This window comes from Syngnathus acus, chromosome 8, assembly GCF_901709675.1.
Source record: "Syngnathus acus chromosome 8, fSynAcu1.2, whole genome shotgun sequence".
Classification (NCBI taxonomy): Eukaryota; Metazoa; Chordata; class Actinopteri; order Syngnathiformes; family Syngnathidae; genus Syngnathus; species Syngnathus acus.
In genome coordinates, this window is record NC_051093.1 from 6,536,633 (window position 1) to 6,559,980 (window position 23,348).

The 23,348-nt window shown below is 41.1% G+C and overlaps 1 protein-coding gene across 2 annotated transcripts in view; it reads right to left on the reverse strand.

The window, feature by feature from the left end:
* LOC119125342 (protein kinase C beta type-like) overlaps positions 1-23,348 on the reverse strand; it is a 39,437-nt gene that overhangs the window by 10,128 nt on the left and 5,961 nt on the right. For both annotated transcript variants that reach the window (XM_037255704.1, XM_037255703.1), the window contains exons 3-15: positions 18,683-18,765; positions 14,304-14,415; positions 14,088-14,216; positions 11,670-11,826; positions 10,995-11,129; positions 9,989-10,085; positions 8,536-8,676; positions 6,104-6,277; positions 4,419-4,510; positions 3,513-3,575; positions 2,993-3,131; positions 2,801-2,881; positions 2,252-2,359 (exon numbers count right to left, since the gene is read on the reverse strand). In XM_037255704.1, the coding sequence (XP_037111599.1) occupies positions 2,252-2,359; positions 2,801-2,881; positions 2,993-3,131; positions 3,513-3,575; positions 4,419-4,510; positions 6,104-6,277; positions 8,536-8,676; positions 9,989-10,085; positions 10,995-11,129; positions 11,670-11,826; positions 14,088-14,216; positions 14,304-14,415; positions 18,683-18,765 (1,511 nt within the window). The remainder of the gene's footprint in view (positions 1-2,251; positions 2,360-2,800; positions 2,882-2,992; positions 3,132-3,512; positions 3,576-4,418; positions 4,511-6,103; positions 6,278-8,535; positions 8,677-9,988; positions 10,086-10,994; positions 11,130-11,669; positions 11,827-14,087; positions 14,217-14,303; positions 14,416-18,682; positions 18,766-23,348) is intronic.

The following is a 23,348-nucleotide window of genomic DNA, read 5'->3' on the forward strand; positions in this document are numbered from 1 at the left end:
AATTCAATCATTATGATATTCTCAGCTACATCTTATTTCCTACATTAGTGCTGCTCCAATTCATCAAAAGTCAATCTCATGTCATGTGATGGTGCGAGAGTATGCGTGCACTTGTGTACAGGTGTCAAGGCCCGGGGAACCAGATATGGCCCGCGAAGACAAATTGTGCATCAAAATCGTGTGTCAATGCTAGAATTGCAAATTGTCTTCACTTTTGATAATCTTGTTTTTTTTTTTTTTTTAAATATTTGACCAGTTACTCATCTGATTCGAAAAGGAGTTATTTGTCAGTTTGTTTTGTAGCTTTTATGGTATATAATATGAGGTGCTCATACATTTATTTGGGTTGACAGTCATAATGGCCCTCCGAAAGAAGCTATGACTACAAAGCGGACCGCGAAAAAAACGAGTTTGACACCCCTGGTGTATAGGAACAAATGTGTTCAATTAGTCTTTGCTGTAAAGTTGAATATTGTAACAGCGTGTTTCTATAGAACATAGCGTATGTGCTTCTGTTAGCATGCATGTGTGTGTGGTCCATTGCTGGCAATAAAATATAGATGGCGGCTCGGATAGAATCAGGGGAGTGGAAACATCTTTGATCATTCCTTTTACACAATTTTAGTTTTTTTTTTTTTTTAAAAAACATGAATTCCTCCACCTATACACAAGTTCCAATGACACAATCTTTGAATTGATGTGTTAGGTGGAGCAGAAAACCTTGCACCTGCTCGCGGCGGATTCCGATAAGCAAAACAATAATACGACGGGGCTTGTTGCGATCACATTTACACGTTGTCTTCACTTCTGAGAAACGCAGCTCGGACGGTGATTTTTCTTGCAAATGGAAATCTCATGTCAGGCTTCAAGTCGTCTCCCCCGCGTGGCGCGTTAACCCGGGCGCTGCTAGCGAGGCGCGGTGGGATCTGTGGGGGCGGACGGAGGCGAGCTTTCACGCTTCAATGGTGATCCACTACAACCCAGTAATCATCACTAATACATAACGTGGCCTGTAGATGCGTGTGTAAATGTGTGTGCATATTTTGGGTGGGTCTGTTTTTGCAAAGAGTGAACATTGTTGACATCAATTTGCTAGCAAAAGCACGCCAAGCGGCTTTGGCTATGAGAATACGTGGATAGGATTCAAGTTTGTGCAGCGAGTGGTCATGTTGTGTCTACACTCATGAGACACTTCATTAGGTACACCTGCCCAATCCGATAATTGATGCTTTTGAAGCCTCTATTTTTTGTTTAATATTCATAAAATATCATCCAAATATTTTTACGAATTATAAGGACGATGTGTTTGTACGTACATATTTCCAAACCAGGAACTCCCTGTTCACGGTCTTCTGACTAACAAGAACATGAGCTACCCCGTGATTACAATTTTTACCGTTCCTAGGAACAGGACATTTAAAAATAATCACGTCAAACGAGCGACGTGCTACTTTCCCGAGGCAAATACATTATTTTTCAATCATATGCAGCAGCCTGTTTTAGTAAATTTGATAAAGCCTAAAAAAAAATCCACTCTGGCGACCAAATGTGTTTTGTTATGTTTCATTAAAATTACAGAAGTGTATCTAATATACGGTCAGTATGCATTTCATGAACTAAAAGAGTTTCACTCAACTATGCTGAATATCGATGAAACTTGGGATTACCTGGTCCGTGGCCAAAGAGTGTGTGCGCGCATGTGTGTGCTCACAATTTAGCACGGTCAGTGAGGCAAAAAGGTCGAAGACAACATCCAGGCTGTGTGTATTGATGGGCCTTATTTTGCTTGAGAAGTGGTCCAGCCCAGTTAGGCAGCTTCATTTTAACTGTCCAGTCTACTCTGAAGAGTTCCCACAGCTCGAGCCATTTCATTAGTGCACCGCAGTGTGTGTGTGTGTGCGTGTGTTAGAGGATGTGCAATGAAAGAAAAGAAAAAAAACAAAACAATGAGCAGCGGGCAGAGAGAAGGACGTGAAGGAGAGCGCTTATGACAGAGAGATGGAAGCAGGACAGATAGCGAAAGCGAACAATGTTGTTTCATTGCACATAAAATGTTCCCTCACAATGGTTTTAATTATGCAGATAATTTTGATGTCCCTCTCGCTCGCTCGCTCTCTCTATCCACTCTTCTTGCCTTTCTCAAATAAATGCCATCTCCTTCCAATTTTTTTCTCCTTTCACATACTGTACGTGTGGTGGAGGGACCTTGCTCGGTGGGTAATAGAGAAATTGTGAAAATGTGCACACTCACCCCTTTACAGATAGCCACGGCCTCCTTGGACATGGATTTGGGATAAGAGACATGGTGCTCCATGATGGACTGAAATAACTCGTCCTCATCCTCGCCGTCGAACGGCGGCTGCGGTACGAATCAAACGCAGAATACGTTAACACATTTTATTTAACCTATATTTTATCACTAGTATTGCCACATAAATGGAAAACCCTACATATTCCTGATTTGAACTTTTTAATACCAAATTACAGTGGACCTCAACACCAAAAAAAAAAAAAAATCTCCGAATACAACCAACCAAATGAGATGTGCAGCATTTAAACAATCACATCATCTCCTAACAATTATTAATACCCGAATGAGGGGAAAACTCATTCAGGGATGTAATTTCATAACTCAACTTCTCATTACACTGTCAAATATTACAGGATACAAAAGCATCAGTGTTAATTTTTTTTGGGGGGGGGGGGAACTATGAATATAAATTCATTTTTACAACTTATCTTATTAAAATGACATTGTTTTCTTTGACTGTTTGTTCTTTTCTGACTTAAACATACGCACCTGTCCGGCCAGCATTTCATAAAGCAGAACTCCGAAGGCCCACCAGTCCACCGATTTCGCATAAGGCTGGTAAGCTATGATCTGAAAGATAAAGATTGATCATTATGGTATTAATTAACAAAGACGAGGGTAATTGGGACACAAAATGTCTTCAGTCAGGATGTAAATATCAGTAAAGGCAAACAAGTCTACCTCTGGTGCTATGTAGTCAGGTGTTCCACAAAAAGTCTTGGTGGTGACTCCATCGTTCATATTTTCTTTGCACATGCCAAAATCGGCTATTTTAATGTGGCCCTCGCTGTCCAGCATCACATTGTCCAGCTTGAGGTCTCTGTGTTAAAATTCAGAATAAAACTCCTTAACTCACTGAATGATTTATTGTGGATTAAAAAATGATGAGCATAATAAAAAGCTAAATACAGACACAATCAAATTTAATTAATTTGCAAAAAATTAACTTCATGATTAACAATACAACTTAAAATATTTTATTATTAAAATAAATTGCATGCATTCTTCATGCACACTTTTTTCCCCCCCCCCACCACACATCTGGCCCAATTGTCCGTTTAGAAAATCAAACAAGACGCACGAGCTAAAGGATTGTGGTCAAACCTATCTCGAGATTGACGTTACTTAATGTCGTGGTCAATGCGTCTAGACGGGTCAGTGTAAACGTGATGGATTTCTTGTCTTGCGCTATGGCCGTTACCTGTAAATGATGCCCTTCTGATGCAGGAAGAACAATCCAATGGCAATCTCCGCCGAGTAGAATCTACAAATGAACAGAAAACAGGCGTAATTAAAAAAGAAGCTGATGGAAAGGACAGGGCGAGCACGTGCGCGTCTGTCCAAAGGTCAACGCTGTCTCTTCAAGGCCAACTGATAAGATCAACAGTCTGGACACACTGACCCCCGCAGCCAACCAGATATGAGAAGCTCTTTTTTGCAGGCCGCGCACAAATCGACATCTTGTCGCTAAGGCGCTCGTGAAAGACGTCAGGAGACATTTTGAGTGCGTGCAAAGTGGTGACGAATATGCACAGCCTATTTAGCGCTTAATCTGTGAACAGAATGACACCCCGGAGGGCCATGGCTGTCGCACAAAGCTAACGTGACCTTATCCTTTTCCCCGCAAAAAAGACGTTTTAAGGCAGCACGGATCCAAATATGGTGGATGAAAGACGAGCCATTGAAGAATTCATCACGTTGTCAGACAAAGGGCCCGCTTTACGACAATCCCCAAATAGAATGCACAAAATGAATTTTGCAATTTAGAATTCAGTAGACGCAATCTTGCTTGAGCCAGGTTTGGGTGAACAATCAAGTTTTTGCACACACACACAAACCTTTTGTAAATTAGGCCCAAAGAGACGGATGGCTAACGAAACACATGAAGGGCGAACGTTAGCCTCGCTGACAGCTAGCTTGTTAAATACGTCAGTGTGGTTGGGTTCAACTTGACATCACAGATCTCTCCGGCAACATTCATTATTTCCTGCCTTTTTTCGCGAGGTGTTTGAGTTCACACGCGAGAGCTGGATGGTTTATTATTATTATTTTTTTTTACAGTTTGCATAAGTCATCTTTTTTTTGTGCGCGCTTTGCGTCTACTCACACAGCATGGGGCTCTTTGAACTTGCCGACCTGCTGAATCTGATACATGAGATCGCCGCCATTGATGAACTCCATGACAAAGTACAAGCGGTCCTGTCGTGAGAAAGCAGTGAGGATGGAAGATAAAATAAATAAATAAAATAAAAAATAAATAAAAGGCAAGAAAGAAGGAAATAAATAAATATACAGGTCAAAACAGGGTTCAGGGAAAATGCAAAAAAAAAAAAAAAAAGATAGGAAAGGTGATGGGGTCAAACGGTAGTCATGAGAATAGAAGGATGACATTTGTAGCGAAAATGGACCAATAAAGACTTCTTCTACAACTGAGGCAACACAGTCACATCAATTTCAGATGCCATTGTCTTCCATTAGCAGGAGAAATTGCCAATAAAGATTTTTCTACGTGGGCCAGTGTGCGCGGCATCCGTGTGTCTTCACGTCGTCGTGTGAGCTTGACTATTATTCCATAACTCTCATTTTTGTGCAGCGTGAGCTTATTGTGTGTTTCCACAGCGCTCGGATGATCAAACTATACGACGACACATTACAGCCGACGATAAATATGAGCGTGGTGGAAGTATGTAGGGAAGCCGTCTACTGCGTGGAGAATTAGTGATGCAGAGGATTAACACACTCCATTTTTCTGTGCGCGCCCTCGCGTGCGTCATCGAAATTTGCCTTGAACAACAACTACAAGTGCACGTCCAAGCGCATTAGTCTCACCAATCAATACACACATGAAAGTCTTCCGCGTATATTAAGGACGTAAATGACGTGCTCTCCGAGTTGAGCGCGGCGGCGTTCCCGAGCTATATTTATTCCTCTGTTGACTCATTTTAAGAGCGATATTATGGATTATACGTCACAGGGATGAGCACGACTCCGCCGTGGATCTGGCTCGTGTATTACGGCTGTGAGATGTAGTTAAAGACGTCAGAGTCCAGTGGCGGTGTCACAGCCTAGCCTTGGAAATTAAATTAAATGAAAACCACCTCAGAAAAAAAAAAATAAAAATCTGCCTTGTTTGGTAGCTGTGTAATTTTTATTTGTAGGTCTCAAATTACATGCATGCTAATTTTGTTAGCTTGTCTATGGTGTTTCCCATGATATGTTAGCATCAAGGTAGCAAATTTGTTCGATGAGATTATTTGGTTTGGTTTATCTAAATTTATAATTACCGTATTTTCCGGACTATAAGGCGCACCTAAAAACCTAAAATTTTCTCAAAAGCTGACAGTGCGCCTTATAGTCCGGTGCGCCTTATATATGGACCAAATTCCTAAATTTAAACTGGCCCGAAGCATTGTGTCATGAAATCAATCATAAGTGGCCCGCTGAAGACTATGAATCATGAATCAAAAAGACTATGGATCATTATTTTGTGATTATAAAGTAATTTGTTGCGTCCGAAGTTGAAATAAAAAAGATAAACTGGAGAATGATTTGATTTGGATGAAAAATCTGACATGCATTAATGGTGCGCCTTATAGTCCGGTGCGCCTTATATATGGCCAAAGTTTTAAAATGGGCCATTCATTGAAGGTGCGCATTATAGTCCGGTGCGCCTTATAGTCCGGAAAATACGGTATATAATGTTTAATTTTGTTTTATGTATCACAGTTGAACTGAGAGTCATTAAGAAATAGTTTGAAGCATGCACGCACAAAATGAAAGGAAATAATCTACCATGGTTTGGAATGTGGAGTGCAGTTGTGTTAAGAAGGGCGGCTTTCCCGACAGCGCCAACACCCTTTTCTCCACCATGGTGCATTCCACGTCATCATCTTGGATCACCACATCCTTCTTTAGGATCTTGATCGCGTACAGGTCCTCGGTCCCTTTATGCTCTGCAAGCATCACCTAAAAAGAGAAGTGCAAAATCTGACAGTTTTATCATTCAAAAAAAATAAAAAATTAACATTTGACAAATAATCACAGAATGAATGTAAACTAAGAGCAGAATGCCAGTGCTCTAACTCCAAATTAAAAAAAAGTCTTCTAAATGGACGACAATTTAAACTGCATTATCAGCATTTAACGTCTAAAGCTACTCCGTTAAACTCTGCCGCTTATCAGTCTCAAACCAATATAAGCATGAGCGTGTTTTATCTTGAAAAGAGACAATGAAAAGCAGAATATTTTAAACACACAGCAGAGTTTCCATTAACAGGGAGAACAGTGTGTGTGTGTGTGTGTTCCCCAAAAGGCTAATTGAGTTTTGGAACCTCAATGGAGGCTCTTTAATCCAATTGTTTTTATTTTTTTTCCCATTTTTAAACCGTCTAATATGTTTGTTGCGTGCATTAGCATAGAAAAGGGGGAAAAAAAAAAAAAGTTTAATGCACTTCTCGGAAGCTCTGACTGACTTTTACTTCATGATACCTATGAGATCAGAGAATTATCAGATTTGCTGTTTATGCCTTATAAATATTCAGGTATGGTAATATGGAGGGTTTATTAGGCTTTGGGTCCTACAGGGGAGTGCCGCACAGATGGACACACTATCCGTGTGTGTGTGTGTGTGTGTGTTGAGGGCGGCCACAGTTCAAGAATATGCAGTATATGATCTTTAGCATAAAAGTTCAGCAAGCACTTGAACTTTGCATATGTAGAGGTTGATAATATCCGGTCACCAAAGCCATGAGTGGCTTTCCATCTGGTGTCAACAGGACGACGACCATCTGGCTGGAACCTGATTTTGCTCAGCCGCAAGGACAAGTTTTCCTTAAGTGGGGGGGCCGGGGGGGAACAGAGCAGGAGCAGTGTCGCTCCAGATTGACTCGTACACTTGATTTAATGGCGGCGTGTTGCTACAGTACAGCGTCAATGCTGTTTTAGCCAATAAAGTTGTTCAGGGTCATTTGACAGAAAGGTAGGCCCGGGGTCACAAAGTGTCGTAAATGATGCCACAGTCGCTGCTCCGTCTGCTGACCTTGCACGCTGGATGCACTCGGGGAAAGCGGGCGAGAAGCACAATCTACTGCGCGACACTGCAGTGCATCATAGCGCAATATGTTACAACACACGGCGGCGCGTTGCATTAGTCGGAACTGTCAGCTTTAATTTCGTGTCCGCCTGTCGATTATGAGGGAGGGGACGGACTGATCGTGCGCCAGTGTTAACATCATCGTTTTATCATAACCTTGTCCCGTCAATTAATTCATCTCACCTCTGTTTGATACTGGTGAACACTATTAAAACTATATGTTGAATAATACAAATACCTGCCTTGACACACAAGTTTAATTTGTTCCATGGCATCACTACCAATGTCAAATTAGCGTTCCCCATTGAAATGAATGAAAATGCTATTAATCCGTTCCAGCTCCTCACAAAAAAATTCATGCAATGTTTTTATTTGAAGCAAAAATCCAGTAATTCAACAGTTTATGCGGTGAATTGATGAATCTAACATTTTCATATTCAACAGCAATACCTCTGACATTACTCAAAACTAACCAGTATATAATCAAATATATTCTTGTATTGGACAAACTGTGCGTCATCAGAGGCTGGCACATATTGTGCTTTTCATGAATCCACGCGAGCGTTTGTTCTCGATGCATATTTGGCATTCCAACAATGCGAGACCCTCGACTCGGCTTTCAGCACCGAGGCGGCACAGTGGTGCCTGTTGCCATAGAAACAGGCATCCAAGGTCTAAAACAGTCAATTGTCCCTCTCTCGTTGCCTATGTGTCACTTTCTCCCCGCTGTTTTGGTCGCCGTGCTCTCTCTCCCTTTCAGTTTTGCTTTCTTGCCTTGATTGTCATTCATTCACGTCAGCTACCAAGGTGTCCCTGCGCCTGCTCTCTCACGTCGCTCCATTCAGCCTGTTCTCATACACCTGCTCTTTAAAATTCATTCACGTCGACCACACGCCCATCTGTCTCTCCGCTTTCATCGCTCAGTATTTGTCACGTCATCTTAGTCCCTTTCCCTTCATTTCTCTTTCTCTACCTCCGTTTGATCACGACTGATTCTTTGGATGTCTCGCTTAGACTTTTTGGTTCACCGCTACTTTGCTTTCCTTTCCCCAAACACTTTGTATGGAGCTTTGATGCCATTCTGGATCATAGAAGTAAAGTAGAAAGTAAGGAATAAAAAATAAAAAGTCACCTTGCCAAAACTGCCCTTTCCCAGCACCATCAGGAACTCAAAGTCGGACAGCTTCATGCGATCTTGGTTGCCGTTGGAGTCGAAGCGGGCGGCGTTGGCCGATTTGCCTTCAGTGTTCTTGCTCGGACCAATTTTTGCCCTCTGGATTGGGATGAGAGACGAATGTAAGAACACGACACCCCCGTCTTTAAGAGGATAAACATAACACATTAAAAGATTATTCGGATTGGAGCAAAAAATTATTTTTCAATACCTACTCACTGAAGTGTTCCTAATAAAGTGACCAGGGTGTGTCAGCCAGCTTTTCCATAGTGATGGATTAAAACCCTTCATGTAAATGCAGAACTAATACAATCCCAGTAAACTGCAGCAATTTGCCCCTCGCTGTTTCCCCCTTGGTGCATGCACGATGCCCCCCCACCCCACCCACGCCTGGTGCTGTTCCGCACAGCGTGTCCGAGGACCATGACCTTCAAGAGTCTGAGTGAAAGAAAAACAGATAAAGAGACAGAAGCTCGCAGGAGGGCAATGAGGACAAAAGCGATAAGCCAAAGAGCGGGAGGGGAAAACATCGGGAACAGAAGGGGAAGCAGCGAGACATGCAGGAAATGTATATCGAGCGGGCAGGAAGCCATAAGAAGTGGTGAAATAAAGCAATGCGCATAGGATGAACATTTAACGGGGCTGGCGAGGTGCTCTCCATAAATCAAACTGGCCTGCGAGAAGACCAATCTGATCCATTATTGAACACAGCAATTTATTGACGTATTTGGGGCTGCTTGTACTTGGGTGGCCCACCGTGAAAAGTAGCATTTATGAAAATTTCACAAAATGGACCACAGTGGTGTGTGTGTGTAGCGTGCGATGCTCAATGACACATCGGTCAGATAAGCTAAACATGCCGTATAATTCTGTAAAAATAATTAGAGTGTGCGGAAGCATTTCCCGAATATGGGTCAGCAAGGAGCATAATTAATTCTATTTTAGATGCTGGATTCGCCATAGCATGTTTGGCTAACACAAGATGGCAAGGGAAAATTCCGAGGCCATACTTTGGAGCGCCTTGGGGCCTCCGCACAAGACATTACTCCAGCATCAACGATAACATTAGCTAGACAGTGTGCATTTTTTAATACCGTTTTGTGATGTTCATTTTTTTTTTTTTTTTTGCACCGATGGTGGACGACCGCAAGTGAGACCAACAAACAGCGACGACGTGACATTTGGCAGTCGGAGAGGAGGACGACGAAGCAACAGTCGTCTTGTGCCCAATGTGTTAATAATGGCCTTGTGATCAGATTCGCACACACACACTCATTTGTGCACACACACACACACACACACACTCCCCTGCAGTGTGCCAGACTGGCTGGTAAGTGTGTGGCTGCCAAATGCTAATAGCTCTCCAAGAGAGTGTCTCACACACACACTGGGCTGTAGTAAACAGGCCCACCTCAAATTTCTGCCGAAGCTCCTCATTGCCCTCTTCCCCCTCCGGCGGAACGGGAACGTTGAAGTACTCGCCTTCTTCCTGGGAGAGCATCTTAAACCTGAGGACAGAGCATATTTCCACTTAAATCAATTCCCAATTAGTTGATACAATTTAGACATTAACTGCAGCCATTAGGCCGGGGCTGCCGACAGTTAGCACGCCAATTTAAAGTGTGAAAGAATGATCGGCTCATTATTTCGCAATTCCCTCTCCTTCATGGTAATCTCGCAAAGCCTGACAGAGGAGCGAAGACACTTCTCATTGCGCACAATCGATAGGAGACAATTTCACATTTAGTCCATTACTGATGCCACGTTGGACTCCTCACAACTCGCTAGATAACCTCCAAAAATTCACAGTCAATTATACGCCTTTGCTTTTGAAAAATAATAGTCATATAAGCCTTGAATTATTTACATCGTATTTTACTTTGATCATTTTCATCTACTGGTGGAATGTTTTTTTTTTTACTACTCCTTCACTTACAAGTTTTTTTGTTTTTTTACTGTAACTCAATAAGTCACGATCATTCTTAAAAAAAAAAAAAAAAACACATTTACAACAAATTACAATACGCCCGACAGACACACTGGAAATAAAAATGAAGCTTTGGGAAAGATTCCGCTCTTTAAAAGACGCCTCCCGCAGAGGCCAATAATAAAAAATTTTTTTTAGCTTGCAAAAGCAGATGTTACGTTCATGTCATTGAAAAGTGCCTACAGCGTCTCGATACCACCATTTTGCCTCAAATGCCGCCATCTCATTAAAAGCCCTGACGGTCGTGTCAGCAGAAAGGAGGGATGAGAAAGAGAGAAAGCTAAGAGAGAAAACAAGTGGCCGAGGGAAGATTTCGGCACGGGGGATGTCGCCACAATCGCAAGAGCCCAAACCAAAGTAGTTCTCCGACAGCGCACTAACGAACAAGGTCACCTTCACTCTCCCTCCTCTTCCTCCTCCTCCATCTCACCATCCATCCACTCCTTGTTTTTGCAGCTCCGAGATGCCAAAGGACAGAGATCCCATGAAGTCATTGCGGCTGGTCAGGTCCCAATCCCACGCCTCCACGGAGAGGCGGCGGTCCTTATCGCACTCCTTCAAGTGGCTTGAAGAGAAACAAACATCTAGTTTGGTGGGCCATGATCTTCCAAATACATCCATGCAAATATACTTTATGCAAAATTGTGCTCCAATATATAACACACCAAAGCGGCGATGATGATTTATTAAACACAACTGGATTCAACGGCAAGAAACAACCCCAAAAGCCAGGTTTTATTAATATAAGACGCCAGATGTTGTTATCGGAGCGCCAGCGGTTACGTACGCTTGGAAAGCGGCGCGTAATGTGATGCTTTTACAAGACGGCGCCGAGCGAGCGAGCGAGAAGACTAAATGAGGAACACAAGATGAAAGAGGAGGGAACCCATCGGGTTGGGAGAGACTGATGGAGGCAGATGAGAAGAAAGGCAGAGATGGCCAAGCAGCTCTAATTAATGGATAAAAAAAAAAAAAATGATCAAGGATGGTGTTAAAAAAAAAAATAAATATATATATCCTATATATAAATATAAAATAAAAAAAATTAATTAAAACAAATTTTAAAAATAAAAATAAGAAAAATCAAAAATAAAAAAGCGCTTACAATTTAAAGGTCTCATTCCAGACGGGGTTGAGACAGCACTTGATGGTCTTGGTCTTTTGTTTACTTTCACTGCGAGGATCTGGGATCAGTTTAAGCTTCACGTACGGGTCTGATAGACCGTTGGGATCCATTGGGACAAGATTCCTGGCCTCCTTGACTGCAGGGAGGGAAAAAGAAAGAAATTCATACAAAAATGGAAAAAAAACTATTCCAAGAGAACACTTTTTGTAAATCAGCCATGAAAATGACTCACCAAGCCTTTGCATTTACAATTTCTATTCAACAAATTGATTTTGAGAAAGCAAATAACTGAAAAGGTTTACCACTTATGCTTTTGTCACAGTCGCCGAATGTAATCACATGCAACATTAAACATCATTTAACAGTCTGTTTTTGTGCTTGTCGATTGTCTGGAGGGGGAAAACAAAGTGGGATCATTGCCTTGAAAACAGACGTTGACCTTTGTTGCAAAGTTTTTCGAGCCCACATTCAAAGAAATTCTGAAATCATCCAAACCTAGTTTCACTGTTTCAAGTAGAATTTTTGTTTTGCTTATTTATCCCTCCCTTTCTTTTTACTACGGCACTTTTCTTTCATTCGTTCGCCATGGCAAGATGGAATTTGGGAGAGGGTTATTTGGTCTTTAGTGGCGCGACTGTGTCAAGTGCCCATTTGATTTCCTTGTTAAAACCATCCACAATAAAACGGCAAGAAGAGGCGAAAATAAAATGCTTAACTGGAGCGTCTGTTAAAAGGTGAAGCAAATTCGCAGTTACTTTAGCATTGTATGTACTTTTAGGATTTGCAAAACAAAGATGTTTGATTGTCCTGTATACGTGCACTCCGTGGGGGGGGAGGGGGGTGGGTTAATAAATATTAGATGATGCCTGTTAAAGTGACCAGCAAATTCTGGCTATAAAGAGGCTAGCATGCCAAAGAGTCTCATAGGACTCTTGCAGTAAATAGTCTGTGTGTGTCTTTTATATGCTTGGCTCTTGTTTCTTTTAATGCATGAAATGGGATTGCCCATATACCACACTATAAGGGTGCTAACGTGTATTTAAATGTTATTTACATATATTGTATGTCAGTGTCAGGGATTGAGCTGCAGTGTAAATTGAATACCGGTACCATTTACCTTTTTTTGTAAGAATTCCGGTAAAAATACATTTTTAAAAAACCTAAATGCCATTCTGATGTCATATTGCGCTATGAGCCTGCGAGTTCTGTGGGTGACATGGCCGGAGTACTAAATGAGGAGAACTCCCAAAGCCACAATATTGAGAGTGCATTTCCCCCTGCTGGTCACTGTGTCCTTGAGCCCAAATGCTTGACTGCCCTCCATCTTCACAGATGCGGTTCTGCCACTAACACTCAGCTTTGCTCTCCCCGAGTGACCTAAAAGTGATCAATAAATGTGTTCCTTTTCACTCATGTCTGCTGCTTTGATTTGAGTTCTCTGGCATTGATGCATTTTGCCATGATGAGGTGCTCGGGCCATTTCTGGTGCTTTTACAGGCGCTTCTAAGCTGCTACACTGCATTGAGGTTGGCAGCAGCTGATGTGGACTTAGTGACCCCTGTGGATGCAAAGAAATATTGCACCAAAAACGCTGCAAACTGCAAAGTAATGTTGGTAACAAGCTGCATTTGTTGCATAAAATTTTGTTTGTGATACATTTTCATGTTTATTTTTTTAAGTTTGACCAATAACAGCTTGTGCAATCAGATTTTATCTTGCATTGTAATACATACCTATGATATTTCAGGAGGGAAAATGGTGCTTAACTCAAGCCTTAATTCATTTTTTTCTTACCATAATTCCTAAAAATAAGACGACATGAAAACATATCAATAAGTACCTGGGATTGAAAGACTGGACTCTGAAAGGCCTTATAAATAGGTCATGGGATTGAATGAGATACTATAATACATATTATATCATTATTAACCTGATGTGCTAGAGAAAAAAACAAAACAAGGGCGGTTTTGGAATCAGAGCAAAAAAAAATACCGCATCTCTGACTTGTATAAATGAAAAAATCTTCAATGTTAACCGGTGTTATTAAAACGCATACAATATTTTTTATATGGGTTTCGACTGGAACTTTCAGACAGAGCAACTACATCATAAACCTCTGCTGCCATCTAGCGGTTTTGCACCAGTTCAACATATGCATAAAGTTTACTCAACCCTAACTATACATGTTATTACTTGAATTATTTCCTGTTGAAAATAAATTAAAAAACAATGAGAAATGTCATGCCATGCTGCCTAATCAATAAATACAGGTAAGCAGAGCTGCGTCACAGGAAGCAGACCAGTCTTTTTTTTATTCTAACACTCATTATGACATTTTGAACTGCAGTAAAACTACCAGTAGAGGGCGCCAGAGCGTTTGCTGAGAGCACTACTTACTGGTAACAGTGAGCACATTAGTCTTGATCTCAGCAGTGATGTAAATCCGTCCTCTCCTCTCAGTATGGTCGGTACCGCACAGACTCGGCACATTGGCCACACAGCGCTTATGGATGTTCATCATACAGTCTGTAACAGACAAGATCCATTTCATTAGCCAGGACCAAGCGTCAAAGGTGATAAAACTTTTATGGATTAATTTGTGTTGGTACGTACGGTCACATCTCATGCCCTGGTGAATGAGGCCGTAGAGCAGAGAGCCACAATGGTCACAGAAAGTCGGACTGGAGTAGGTGTGGACCTTAAATTTGTGCTTAGCCCTCGGATCCTGCACACAGAGAGAAATGTCAACATTTCATATCAGAAGCTAGCAATCTTGTGCAGACTTGCACCAAATGTTCAAAATCAATAACATAATATCAAAGTCAACGTGTGGATTTTCTCAAACGATAGAGTGAAGTGGGGAAGTTGATCAAATGATGCAAGAAATGGCAATACCAAAGGTCTTGCAAATAAAAATGTGACCAAAACCTTTGATTCCTTATTAAATAAATGATCCAAATGCGCAATGCAAATGACGAGAACTTGAGTATCATTTCCCCTTTTAAGAAGACCTGTAAGGCATAACTGGGGCAGAAAGCGATTCTATTTCCGTCCAAGCTGTGTGTGTTCGTGCATGTGTGTGAGACAGACACCTGCAACCATGTGCATCCGCATCTAATGAGCTAACGTTTTATTTGTCGGCTGACGCTCGAATCAACAAATGTTACAAAATTGTTTACGCATGAAATCAAATAATTCCTAACACATGATAAACAAAGGTTGCAATATTCCCAATACTGTTTTTCCAATTCTTTTGTAGTCATGAGCACAAAAACCATGCAAATTGATTTCTTCCTTTCCTCCACACCTGTCCAGGAAAAGGGTGTTTAAATGAGATGGCTGCTGCCTGAATTATACGCAGCCTCCACAAGGTTTCTTCACAAGTGAGCTTCTTGTTAAGCCTCAATGATTGTGCGGTTGCCTGCGATTTCCTTTGCGTGGGTGTATACGTGCAACTGTGCAGATTTTTTTTTGTCAGTGTTGATTCTCATCTCTTCTCAAGGACGACTGCACCTCCTTGCTAGTTTTTTTCTTCCTCGATAAAGGGGAAAAAGGTTTCTGCGATCGCGTCGAAAGAAATGCATGTCGAGAAAACACGAGTTGCTGTGTAATGATGCTGATAAGAAACGTGATATGTTGACAAGAGATCAAAGTTCATCCTACAGAACCATCTGTCATCTGAAATGAATGTGCTGTGCAAACATACTTGTGGCTAGCATCTAGCTAGGCTAGCAACACTGGACATTTTCAACATGCTAATGACATTAGTTACAGAGTCCATTAAAATTTTGATGAAATATTTCAGCTACTTCCTCCCGTTCAGCAGGACGTAAAAGTGAGTGAAAGTAATTCTGCGGGGTCAAGTCAGGTAAAAAAATGAGGCTGATAATACAGAGTACTCCCTCCAAGAAGAGTAAATGGATTTTGGAAACTTCAAATGCCTAAAAATACAAATTTGCCAACATGATTTTCCAAACTTTTTGCTCTGCGGACTCATATCTCACTTCCCCCGTTTTCCTCACATGTAGTGGGATGTCAATCCATCGCCATGACGATCCCAACATGTGATGGATGCGTCATGTACTCTCGTGCACAGATGAGGCCTATTAATATTTTAGTGGAGTCAAAGTGGCCGACAACTGCACTCTTTGCATATGTGCTGCCGCTGAGTCTCTAAGCATGAAGTCAGCTCATAACATATGCACACGACGCAACAGTCACTGTTCACTAATGAGTGCTACAGTACCACCCACACAGTATGCTTTGCACACATGATTAATTTTTGGATAAACAATGATGTAGCTTCCTGTAGCAGTACGTTTTTCTTCATATTGCGACCGTATTTTCCGGACTATAAGGCGCACCTAAAAACCAAAAATGTTCTCAAAAGCCGACAGTGCGCCTTATAGTCCGGTGCGCCTTATATAAGGACCAAATTCCTAAATTTAAACTGGCCCGAAGCATTGTGTCATGAAATCAATCATAAGTGGCCCGCTGAAGACTATGAATCATGAATCAAAAAGACTATGGATCATTATTTTGTGATTATAAAGTAATTTGTTGCGTCTGAAGTTGAAATAAAAAAAGATAAAATGGAGAATGATTTGATTTGGATTAAAAATCTGATATGATGCATTAATGGTGCGGTTTATAGTCCGGTGCGCCTTATATAAGGACAAAGTTTTAAAATGGGCCATTCATTGAAGGTGCACCTTATAGTCCGGTGCGCCTTATAGTCCGGAAAATACGGTAGTTGAGAAACTTGAGACTGAACGAACAACACCTGGACGGTTAAACAGTGCAGATTAAAACACAATCAATTGAACACCGACGACCAATTAATAAAATATGCCCATTGCAGCGTCAAAATGTAAAAGTATCAAGGGAACATGCTATCATGCTATCTTTTTTTTTTTTTGCTTGCTGGCATCCTCACACACCCTCAAGTACCATTAGCAAGCTGAGGACCTTGAATGTAGGTTTCATTAGAGCCTCATCTCATCCCTCGACTTGTCCCAAAGGACAAGTATTCTATTAACCCAGATCTATAATTGACTTCTTCTTTTAAACATACATCGTTGTGAGACGGAGGAAAAGGAGAGGGGCGAGCTGGAAAGTGGGTGATGATGCACATACTAAATCTTCCTCAACAGCTGCAGCAATTGCATTGTCCTTGACAAACATTCGGCCTTGCCGATGCAGAAGGAAGAATTGAGAAATCTATCTTATCGGGGTTGATTTCTTGAATATTTACAGTTACAGTGTCTTAGCATGTCTGTTGAAATGGGTTGGTCAGAATCTGACAAAGATCAAGAATTTTAGCATACTTTACACCCCCTACTTATGTCCTGTTGAAATTAGGCTGGTTTGAGTGATGTGCCCTGGGAGCCATTCTCTTGATCAATCAATGCTAAATCTAAATCTAGCGCCTTGCTAGCTCGTGCTAATCTGTGCATCCAACCAAACCTAATGACTCTTTGTTTACCTTTTAGCTTTGACATAGTGCCATTCAATCACTGCGCTCCAGTCATAGCTTGAAAGTGACTTTGGATCCTTGCCCAGTAGCTTTTAAGTCATGGACGGAGGAAACTCAGTTTGAGGGTGGCTATTAGTAAATTAGCACCACTGTTGCATAACTGGAGGGCAAAAAATCCATTTCTACCTCCCTTCTTCCTTGCAGAGTCAGAGGAGCAGGCTTACCTGTCTCTTCTATTTTAATTTGCGAGTTGAAAAGGAAACTAGCCTAGATTACCCTTGCATTGGAACTGAGGTCGTAAGTCCACAAACTCATTAAGGAAATGACACGGTGGGGCTGGTAAGGCCTGGTAATTACGAGCAGCCCACCGGCCCCCCCCTGGGGTGGACTGGCATTTAAATAGAATAGGTAGAGGCGACTGCAGAGTGGAGGACAGTTGGAGAGCTATTCAAAGAACGGAGAGCACAATGTTGGATGAATAAACAGGTACTCTGAAGATGATTGACTGTTCCATCATCCTATAACACAATAAGGCAAATTTCCTCTCGGGGTGACTAAGTGTATTTGTCACACTGGAGGGTCCTCCTGAGGGAGACGAGGACGTGGAATTTAAAAAGACCCTTGGGTTCTTCAAAGAATGACGTTGACATGATGAAAGCCCTCGAACGATAAGCCAATATCGGAAACAACTCGGAGTCTGTCCAGTCTCCAATTTAAAAAACGAAAGAACCTACCTGTCAGCTCTTTGAAATTCTAAACAAGTTCCTGATCAAAGTAACACTTAATAGCACTTGCCGTAAGAGCTAAGTGAGGAGGTGAATGCCATTATTAAAAATCTATTATGCCAGTCGCCTTGATTTATTTTGATGATGGAACAATGAACTGCATTACAAATTAAGGAACCCCGGTGAATAATTGAACAGCGCTCATGATGTTTCCTAACCTTTATGGAGCCACATCCTGAACTAATGAAACTTAATTTCACTTGTGATCTTTCCAACTCAGTATGGATTTACTCTTTGCTCCGTATTATAAGTCGTAAACTATTAATGAAACGTAAGAGGAGTTTATCCACAAGGTGTTTGATTAATTTTGATTTGTGAACAGTCTTGCTAGAACAGAAAACATCTTTCCAAGTTAAATTAGATTTCAAAACCATTGAGACCCAAACTTCTCCTTAGGGATGGGCGAGTACCGATACCTGGTACCGATACCAGCCTTATTTCAAGGTATCGGTACTCTCGATATCAGCATCGTTGCCTTCGTACTGGTTGTTTTACTATTAGGAACAACAAAATAGAAACATAGAAAAGTAAAAAAAAAAAAAAGATATTAAAAGTACTCATGGTATCGGTACTTAGTATCGGTATCAGTGACTAATTGAGTTCTCATACTGGTACTGAAACTTAGAATTAATTGAGAGTTCTCACGCATGGTCAGAATACCCGCATTTCTTGATGTACAGTACTAGACACATTTTATTTTATTCACACACATGTTTGTGAGTCATACTCACATCTGAAGCTGGACCTTTATCAGCTCCTGGGCAGGAGAACGTGACAAACTCATGGCAACGTTTGTGCACCACGAAACAGCACACTGTGGGGGGAAGAAAGAAGAGTTTTCAGTTTCATAAAATGGGATTCTGTTTGTCTGGCATAAAATAAGGTGAGGGGAGTCTCGGGTCAGGGTCTTCTCCATAACCTACTTGCAGTGATGGAAGCGGTCTGAAGAGACCGGACAAATGTGATTCGGATGTGTCCAAAAAGTGTTAAATCTGCCATCAAGTTATTAAATGGCTTCCAGTGGGAAATGTACTGAGGTTTCTGTCTTATTAACACCCACACACTCTTATTGTCAGTCCTGCACCACTGAGCCATTGTCAGGGAAGTGTCGGAGAAGTGCTTCTTACACATAGCTACAATGCAAGAGAAATGGCTTGCTTTGATATCTGCGTTTTGTTTTTGCATTACTTTTAGTTTTCTTTTTTATTGCTTGGAAAATAAAATGAATTCAGTGGAGTGTGTGGATGGGTTGACAACAGCTAGTGGCGCAGAAACACAAGAAAGCCTCAATGCATTGCTGCCATCAGGCCTGTCGTCCCCATCAAATTGATCAATGTCAGATTTACTGGCAGGTGTGATGAGGCGAGTTGGCTAAAAATAAAATTGGACTCTAATAGGGGGAATTAATGCAATACATTTACTTATTGGATACATTTGACTTGAGTATTTTTGTTTCCAATAAATTGCTTTTACTCAGTTACGTCAAATTACTGTACATACCGCTTGCTACTTTTCTGATCTATTATTACTCGGACAATAGCTTTGTTTTAGGTCAGAGCGACTCGATCCTCGAGCGCTGACTCATGGTAATGACGTGTGACATTTGCTCCGAGGCAAATTGAGGAAAGAACTGAAAGGAAACACCTCTGGCCTCACCTTCAATTTGTTTACCAAACAGCGTACAAAAAAAGATCAGCTACGTCATGTGCCCGTCGTCTGGGTCTTATTGTGCCTGTTTCACAAGTGTGAACAAAGAAAGTTCATTTAAGATCAGTTGCTTCATTTGTTTTATTTTATATGCATAGTTAAACTTTGGAAAATATCTGAATATGCACATTTTCATGTCATTTAAGACTTACTCATCAATTACTGCGTACTTTTTTTTTCCACTAGTCTGACCTTACTCTTAGTCAAGTAATTATTTGGAGGGCTATTTTTTAATTTATAAAAATAACTTATATATAATTTGGGAATATTTTCTTCGCCTCTGTTCATAAAACACCCAATTGCACAGTTTGGAATACTTTTTTTTTTTTTTTTTTTTTTTTTTTTTTTTAACTGTACCCAATAAGCCAACAAGGTCATGCAACAATGAATGTGGACAGTTGAGAGATCCAGAGAGTGATTAGAGAATATTCAAACAGTCTTTTCTTCATCTGGCTCCATCACGTGCACCTCAATGGTACTTGACTCCCACGCAATATCCTCCTCTTTGGTCGCACCTCCCCCTCACTGATATGATACAAAACACGCATCAGCCCACCCACTCATCCCAGTCATATCGCAGATTGAATACACAAAGCGAGGGTGGAAGGAAGCAAGGAGGTAGGGAGGGAAATAGGGAGAGCTGTACGCACATATTGCTTCGAGGCAACTGCTCTTTTGGAGTCGCACTTCTGCCAAATCCTTTACCAAAACACAGATTGGATTGCAAAAAATAGAATGCACAATGTGCAATGGAATGACCCTTGGGCCAAAACAAACAAAAGCTCTTGATATAAACAGAAAAGACGAGCGCATATATTTTTGGTTTGTCAAAAAAAAAAAAATTACATACTGTAAACGCAAATAGGGGTTCAGATACAAACAATGAATTCTCAATTTGACCATAAATGTAAAGTGTTATTTCTTCATGAAAATTATTTTAAAATATGTTGACAAACTCAAGGTATTTATTTATTCAGTAAGTTTATCAGGCCTCATATTCAGCATTCAAAACATCATTAAAAAAACAACCAAAAATATTTGACTTTTTTTGCGAAATACAATCATAAAAATAAGATTTTTCTTTTTTAATCAGGTCACTGCAGAGGCAAGCAGCCATGTGATGTACCTGCAGCACTCCAACAATGTTAGCTTGTTGGCTGCAACTGGCGTTCCAAATTGTTTCCCAGCCAGCAAGCTGCTTCGTGTTTGCCTGACAGCTTCCAATAAGCAGGATAAATTAAGCTTTTCACAAGGCGGCGGAAGAATATTGATCCCAGTCTTTTACTGAAAGGTCAAAGTGATTTGGGGACTTTAATTTCTACCTTATAAAGGGCATTTCAGGTGAGGGAAGAAAATAGAAAACGAACTTTCAAAACTCCTCATGCACAAATCCTTCACCATATAACTGGGTTGTTTTTTTTCCCTCAGCCATATTTCTGTGATGCGTCTCGAGTTGCACAGCCCTCATCAATATTCACTTTATATTATTACATAATCCCTGGTTTGTCAATCAATATTAAAGTCCTGTTGTGCTCAGAGAGAACAGCGCTACGAATGCAAAACAGGATCGGGATGTGACAATGCGACTGCTCGGCCAAATAGGAGCAAAAACTTTCGCACACTTTTATCAGCCAATGTTTTTGCTTTTAATTGCTGCCATGCAGATTGTATTTTTGCTCCTATCATATTTATTCTCTTTCTGAAATGCTGGCAGACGACTAATGTTGCACAGCGTTTTCCACTAATGAGCTGCCAGTGTGTGCATGGGAAAGAGAGACGCGATGACATGAAGCCCAGTGATGGCTCAGATTTAGACGTCAATGCAAAACACACCAGCTCGTGGAGCCACACTATCCACCATCAGTACTACCAACAGGATTCCTTCATCTTGTGGCTCACGCCCAAACATGACATCCTCCACCAGCTCTTATCTGTGGCTACAGCTGAGCAGCGTTTTAAGAAAGCGATGAGACAGACTTTTCTGTCTCGCTGAAGATCCCGGCGAGCAAGGTGGGAAGACAATGATACAAGCGGACAAGGAGCACGGTGATAAACAGGAGGTAGAAAAGTCAATAGTCCACACAAACTACATTATTCTCCCCTGGGTTAGCTCCTGTGTGTGTGTGTGTGTGTGTGTGTGTGCGGGCTTATATAAGGGGGTTGAACAACCTACGCCACAATATAAATACCCACAATGCTTGTGAAGATGGGAGAAGGGTCAACGTGAGTCAGAACACCCCTATCATCCATCCTCTTTCCCTCTCAACTTGAATCCAGCAATCTTTTCATCCTTCCATTGCATCATCTGACATCAGAGATTCTTACAGCTTTTTTGAAGGGGGAAAAAAAAAATTATGCTATGCTCGTAACTTCGACTTCATAAATTCAATACAAATAATAATTTAACCATTGGCACTTCACTTTCCATCAACATTAGATTAGAACTTTTCTTGTTCTGTAAAAATCATTGACTACAAAATCCGAAAAAAAAAAAACTTAAGACCTACAGAGCCTTTTTTCTTCCTGTGGAGCTCAGTGCAAGACGTGGAAGAAATGTTGGCACAAGATGGTTCTACATGGTCGAGCCAACACCTTCCCCCTCATTCATTCCTTCCATTCAGCAACTTTCATTGACTTCAGCTCCTCCATCTCTTTTTTTGGTCTTTCAACATGTGATGCTTCATATGCTGCAATGTCCTGATGCACACTGAAAGGAGAATTTCCATTCAATTGAAGCAATTGACCTCTGTTCACTATAAATCTAATGTACTGTTCAAAGTCTGGATTCAAGTCAGTGTGCAAAAAAAAGTCATTAGATCCAACTGCGAGAGTGGACTTTCCACCCATGCACTGTAAAGAGAACAATCATTCATCCAGATCAGACACCGTCCAATCATAATGGCCGACTTTGTTTTTTTAATCATTTTTGTGCATTGGTGCAGAAGAGCAATAGACCTGAAAGATTTTTTTTTTGTCCCTGAACATTGATTCAGAAAAGATACACAAAATGTCACATGACCAAACCCGCGCCACAGATTTTTAAATAAAAATTTTGCAATGCTTTTGCACATTGGTGCATTTTTTCCTCTCTCTCATTAGACTGTGCATCAGCTCAGGCGTTCTGCTTCCCGCCCTCCTTCTGTTTGTGTGACAGTGGAGGGCTCTTAGTTTCGTACTCCAGCCTCCACAGCGTGACCCGAAAAGCAGCTACTGAACACGTCCAGCCAAACACACACAAACACATACTACCTCTTATACCGTATATCAAGTTTGGACAACTCACTCCCTCACACTTGCCTCACAAATGCCACTTTGTCTCTTTACTCCCCCGCAAAACTCTACCGTCTGTTTTGAGCACAGTGGTAATAAAATATTAATAAATAAATACATTTGAAGTGAGGTTTGAAAAGAATAATCATTCGAAGCGACAAGTGCGACAATCCCCCTTTTCAGTTTAATCTAATTTACCGAAACCCTCATTAATCCAGAGTGAAATGATATAAAAGGTGATGCCGGAGGTAAAAAGAGACCTGGAAAGTTAATATTCCTTACAAATAATGGCAATAATATGGTTTGGAAGGCTCTTGTCAACATTTGCATGTAAACGAATAAATAGTGCAAACAGGAAATACAAGCTCGTGTTTGTGTGTCTCTTCTATACAGTTGTGTTGCATCTTGGCAAACGTCTAC